The sequence below is a fragment of the Dendroctonus ponderosae genome, unplaced genomic scaffold (assembly GCF_020466585.1).
Source record: "Dendroctonus ponderosae isolate FM_Combo_2020 unplaced genomic scaffold, Dpon_F_20191213v2 Dpon_F_20191213_1, whole genome shotgun sequence".
Lineage (NCBI taxonomy): Eukaryota > Metazoa > Arthropoda > Insecta > Coleoptera > Curculionidae > Dendroctonus > Dendroctonus ponderosae.
In genome coordinates, this window is record NW_026017110.1 from 37,887,862 (window position 1) to 37,894,350 (window position 6,489).

The 6,489-nt window shown below is 36.7% G+C and overlaps 1 protein-coding gene across 1 annotated transcript in view; it reads left to right on the forward strand.

Moving 5' to 3' along the window:
- LOC109541365 (2-oxoisovalerate dehydrogenase subunit alpha, mitochondrial) overlaps positions 1–6,489 on the forward strand; it is a 29,956-nt gene that overhangs the window by 14,774 nt on the left and 8,693 nt on the right. The window contains exons 3-7 of the mRNA XM_019910220.2: positions 1,623–1,777; positions 2,889–3,035; positions 4,566–4,680; positions 4,816–5,016; positions 5,626–5,892. Of these exons, the coding sequence (XP_019765779.2) occupies positions 1,623–1,777; positions 2,889–3,035; positions 4,566–4,680; positions 4,816–5,016; positions 5,626–5,892 (885 nt within the window). The remainder of the gene's footprint in view (positions 1–1,622; positions 1,778–2,888; positions 3,036–4,565; positions 4,681–4,815; positions 5,017–5,625; positions 5,893–6,489) is intronic.

Sequence of the window (6,489 nt, forward strand, 5' to 3'; positions counted from 1 at the left end):
GCCAAAAATTCAATGCGATGCGATTTTTGTCTTTTTGTTTATAATATTATATAATAATGGAGTAATCGGAATGCCCAATGAGATGATTTGTAGAGAATAAAAATGTCTACAAAATGAGGGGTTGAATTAAAACATTAAAACCTGAAGTAGTAAATAAATTTCCATGACAGTTTACAATGTACACTTTAGTAGTTATTTTTCCAATATTCCTTGCTATAGTCCTTACATACAGTTGCTGTGTAAACAGTAATATAAATTAATACTTGCGACAAATCATGTGCATTATTAATAATTGAGTTTGTTTTCTATCAGTAAAATTCTGTAAGCCCAATCAAAATATTTAAATATCTACAGCTTACTGTAGATATTGTTCATTAAAAACCAAATGTATCACTGACGCAACCTAAAATGCGGACCGTTTTTCCTTCCGACAATTGGATAGCAAATACCCATCGAATAGCCAGCAAAATCGAAACATGATCGGATACAAAAACGGAGACGGATCGGACAGGTAGCGGAAAGATGTGAACTACGGCGTTGAAAGTCCAGTACCATTTTTCTCTCAGATCTTCGTCCGATTGTATGATCGGAGTCGGATCGGATAGATGTAACCCGGCCTTAAACGTTGATACAGCTGAACCACAATTTTTATAGTAACATTTAATAATTCTTACGCGTTCTTCGACAATAAAACGATCCATATTCCAAAATGCCAAACTTTCAACAAAAACGCTTCGGATGACGTTTACCTTTGACAAATATCAAATAGCAAGGTTTAACTTTCCCAACCTGGAATTGGATAACCCGTTATATCTTGGGCTATAAATGCTAGGCAAGAACAATCAGACAGCCGAAATAACAAGAAAAATCAGGTTGGCTTGGGTGGCTTTCGGAAATCTTGCACATATCCTCAAAAAACTTAAAATAGCAATAAACTTAAAACGAAAGATGTATGATGTGTTTGTGCTTCTGGTCATGTTGAACGGACTCGGGACAGTTACCCAATCTAAGAAAAGCGCACGGCTGCGAATTTGCCAACGTGCGATGGAAGGAAAACGAATGAAAATATCAGAGCAAAAGCCAAAGTTTATGACGCGGCAGAACAAACTGCGAGAAGTAAATGACGGTGGGCGGGACATATTGCGCGGAATGATATGAAGTGGAGAAAAATTATCATGCAGTGCAAACCACGACGCACAAAAAGAAGTGTTGGTAGACCCCTGTTAAGATGGGGAGATGATATGCAGAGACGCGTAGGAAAGAACTGGATTCTCGCAGCACAGTGTAGTTCGACATGGAAGCAAATGGAAGAGGCCTGGAAACATGACATGGAAACAATGTCCAGAAGTGGACTCAAACGGGCTGAAGAAGAAGAATATGATGACGAAGTGTGCAAAAATTAGTAAAGAAAAAAATCACGGTTTCAATGCAATATTGAATATAACAAGAGCAGCTGAAGTAGATTCATTTGGTTGTAAGCGATTTTTTTAACAGTCAATGCCTCATACAACATTTAAAAAATGATTGTAATCTCATCTTCATTTAAATCTAGATCTAGATTTTTGCCTCTGTATAACTATCATTTAAGTGAAACGTCAAACGCAATTTTTTTATTGTTGCAGGCAAGGCCGAATTTCGTTTTATATGACGAGCTATGGAGAGGAAGCTACTCATATAGGAAGTGCTGCTGCACTCGATTTAGACGACTTAGTGTACGGTCAATATAGAGAAACTGGCGTATTAATGTATAGGGGATTTACTTTACAGCAATTTGTAGGTAAGCTATAAATCACATGTCTAATTCTAACATCTCATTTATATCTATTGTTTATTTAATCGTTCACACATGTTTTGCGCAATGCAGGTTAAAAAGTTACTGGGTTTGCAACGTACCTATAAGGTTTTCGATTCGGATTATAATCGCATTGAAAGTTTCAAATTTTAGCAGACCATGTGAGGCTTAATGTAAAATATTACAGCTTATATTTACTAGTTCTCTCGACTATTGGGAAAGGGAAAGTGGAGGAATCGTGCGCATCTAAACAGGGTTTATATTGATGTTTTTATTTAGATATTTATTTTGAAAGAACATGAATCATTATGGTTGAATCCTTTTTTTCTTTTTATGGTGAGGTTTGGGAAATGCCTTTTTATACACTTGTTGGGTGTACTGCCATCCGACAGCTGTCGCTTTTGCGTCCCGGTTATGGCAGCTTTTTTATGGTTGAATCCTTAGTGAATATGATAAATTCATATACCATAATAACTAAGTTATCTTTGACTGGTTTCTAAGATGAATAGGAAAACACATTATGGCAAATATTTATGTTCCCAAGCTTCAGCAGTACATGCAGCATGGTGTCATACATCGCATTCCACACCGTTGTATTTTATCACTTTTTCCTTGTTTTTCGCAAACTTTACTATTAACATATTCTATCTGGCGTATCTCTTCAACTGAAACGAAAACCGGATCATCGTGATCGAGTTCACATTTATCTTTTTCGGCTATCATTAGAATCTAAAAGTGTTTTCATTTTTCTGAAATTTATTTTGTGCGTGGTTGACAGTCCTTTGCCTTTAAACTTTAGCAGCATTTATTTTGGCAATTTTCCCCAATGAATAATAGACTCATCATTTTGGAGTGATAATACTTATTTTCCAGTTTTCTTTCATTAAGATAAGCGACTAACTTCGGACTTGTTGGTAATACGTATGTTTTGGATTCTTAATACCATGTATGTTAGGGGCTTTTTTATATGGACTAGTAGAGAGACTATAAATCTTAATAGAAATCATCTTATTAAAAATATGTTGCCCTTTTTATGTCTGTGTTAGTTGAACCATAAGAATCATTAATGGAAATTTGAAGCCGTGAACTGTTTCAGATCAATGTTATGGAAATATCGACGATAAAGGCAAAGGCAAGCAAATGCCCGTTCATTATGGTAGTAAGGAGCTGAATTTTGTTACCATTTCTAGTCCATTAGGTACACAAATGCCGCAAGCTGTTGGTTCTGCTTATGCATTAAAAGGTAATATTATTTATACTGAACAATTTGTTTATTTGAGTCATATATTGTTTTGGATGAAAAATAGTCAAAATATATATAGCATTTGTTTGAAGTGACCGAGGTCTACAAGAATTTCAATATTATACTTCAATGTTTTTTTGGACCATAATTAAGCCTAAAAAGACTAAACACTTAAGACAAAAACAAATAGGTACGATTTTTTCATCTCGTGAATTGGTCTTATAGCTAGCAGCAATCACTGAAATGTAGCCAGTATCAATACACAATGGGCAAGCTTTAGATTGTATCTACAAAATTTACTGATGACTGGTTTATGAGTTTCTTTTTAAGTGTTATTATTTTAACTCGTTCCTCGTAATTCCTTTGTCATTTCTTCTTGTGTATACATTAATTAATGTGCGTCCACATGACTCATCTGCATTCCGTCTCTGCTGCATGTAATAAGTTTTTCACTGTTCGTAAGCTAGTCTCATGTTGCGGAGCAACGACATCTTCTTCCTTCCCATTCCTCTCCTTCTCTCTATCTTTCCCTCGACGATCTGTTCAGTCCCTGGTATGCGGTTTTCCTTTTCTTCATCATCAGTAGCAGTTCACATTCTCTGTTTATTATTCGTAGGACATTTCCTTGGGTTACTCGGGCCGTCCATAGGATTTTCAGCATTCTGCAGTATATCAGACTATGAATGCTTTTACGGCCGGTCAAATCACATATAGAAATGTTTTTCGGGCTTTGAAGCCGTGGTCCATGGAAATTTCTTCCTGACGTTTCGTCCACAACTGCGGTGGACATTATCAAAGGCGAGTGGGCGAAGTGATCTCTCGTGCTTTCCGACTAAGACTGGTTCAACTACTGGATTAAGGGCCGTTACTTCTTCTTTCCTATTAAAATTGTTGTCATGTTTAAAGATTTCAATGGTCTCTCTGGTTAGTCTCGGGTAATACCGTTAAGATTGGTGTAAAAGGTCCACTTCATCGAAACGTATTTGGTAGCTAGCAAGCCCCTTTTGGACGGCCAACAAATATGTTTAGATGAAGTGACCATTTGATGCTCATCGCCTTTGATAATGTCCACCTCAGTTGTGGGCGAAACGTCAGGAATAAATTCCCGTGGACCACGGCTTTAAAGCCCCAAAAATAGTTTTATATGTGATTCTGCGGTATACCCACATTCCGAAGACCACTATTTTATTCATTGCGGTAACCTTCAGTGTCCAGCGCTCCACGCCATATAGTAACATCGACCAAATATAACGCCTTATAAATTTCACTATTAGGCTCTGGTCAAAGCCCGTGTAGGTGAAGATGCGTTTGAATTTCATGGCGTTCTCAGCAATACTTTCACCGTTCTCTGTACACCACTATTTATTATCACTATCATAATTAGGGACTTCACTCTATGGTACTGTTACCATTTTTATATATGCTGCCCTACAGCAGCTTATGTACTAAGGGCAAAAGTCAACAAAGGTAGATTTATTCATGATTGAAATATCATAAATTAGTCCCAAATAAAACCTTGATATTTTGTAGGTACAGAAAGAGTGGTAATATGCTATTTTGGAGACGGCACTGCTTCAGAAGGAGATGCACATGCAGCTTTTAATTTTGCTGCTACGTTGGGGTGTCCAGTTATATTTTTCTGTAGGTGAGTAACAATTTTCGAATTTTCAACATTGTTCCTGAGCTCAAAAAAATTAAAAATTTATAAAAAACTTTTATGTCACAAATACTGCGTAGTAATGAGGCTTACCACATTAGGAATAATGGTTTATCACTCTAGGAATAATGGTTATGCGATATCAACCCCAGTCAGTCAACAATATAAAGGTGATGGAATTGCTGCCAAAGGACCTTCTTATGGAATTAATACTTTGCGAATAGACGGGAATGACGTGTTAGCTGTTTATAATGCAACCAAATTAGCCAAAGAATTTTCAATTTCAGAAAAGAAGCCCGTTTTAATTGAAGCCTTGACTTACAGGTCAGTTATCCTTAGTTGATCTGGACGATTAGATTACGCATTTAAGAAAAGTGGTGCAACGGTGATCCATTCTGTAAGGCTCATACATCAAAACGGTTTGCCAGACTATAGTATTTGATGTAATTAACTAGTTATCTAGGCGTTACCTGGTGCTCGTGTGGCGGTTAAAAGCCCATTTACACTCTCAAGCCGTCTGAACAAATTGGCTTGCACAAGGCAGATCTGAGCAAATGAACTGAGAGAGCGCAAGTCTGGCGTTTACACGTTCATTTCAGTTTTACGCAGATGTGGATTGGGGAACACCCAAAATTGTCTTGTTGCCAACAAGATGGAACATTTTGGTGAATAATTATTTCCAGCAACGGCTGCAGTCTGTGTTATAAAGAAAAAAATGAACTTGAAAACTAAAAGAAAATGGTGTTCGGTTGCAATACTTTTTGTAATGTTTGTAGTAAGTTTGGTATACCATGTCATATACTCATCTTCAACCATTTTAAATTTATCTGCGTTTGTTGTTGAATGATTGAAGTATCGCAGATTGCCGTTTCTCTGGCTTTAAACACATACATTTGTCAGTTTTACATCATACAAGTTTAATATCGGTTACAGAGTCGGAGACCATTCTACATCAGATGATAGTTCGAGTTACAGATCTATGGAGGAAGTATCTAACTGGGCAACCAGTGATCACCCTACAAAAAAATTTCGACTTTATTTACAATCGAAGGGATTCTGGAGTGATGAAAAGGAAACTGCTTTAATAACTGAAGCCAAGAATGATATATTGACTGCGTTCAGCTTAGGCGAGCAAAAAACTAAACACAAATGGACAGAAATGTACGAAGATGTTTACAAGTTTATCCCGCCACATATCAAGTACGTATTAAGAACATGCAGAAAAAATAGATTTTGTATGTCTTAAAATAATAGAAATAATACTTGCCGTTGAACTTCCATGCCATTCATTTGAAATTCGTGATTCTACAAACTTAAGTAAAATAGGGCTAAAATTTGGTGTGGACGATAGGAGTTTTCTCTTGGTTGATAGGATTTTGCCGCTAGATTAAAAAAAAACTCCAGGCCAATTAATTCAAGAACACTTTAACTTTTTAACTTGTAGCTTATAGCTAACCCTTGGGATCAGAATCCCGTCTTGAGAATGTTAAAATAGCATGAATAGGAATTTAAAATGCAACACCACAATCACCTATAACTTAACTCAGTAAAAGACTAACTCTACTGACTTATAGAATAATATTATATCTACGAAATTGATGTTTTAGCATAGTGAATCGCATAGTTTCCCAAACACAAAACACTTGGTCGCTGCGGAAATACCATAAGCTAGGCTTCGAGCCAATCCTCGGCAAACCATAGAGAAAGTAAAATAAGAGAGGTGGCGGTATAATGTTAAAACTTGGAACCGCGTTGCGCTACAACCGGCTGACCGTCAGTAACGGGAAGCTTTGACGG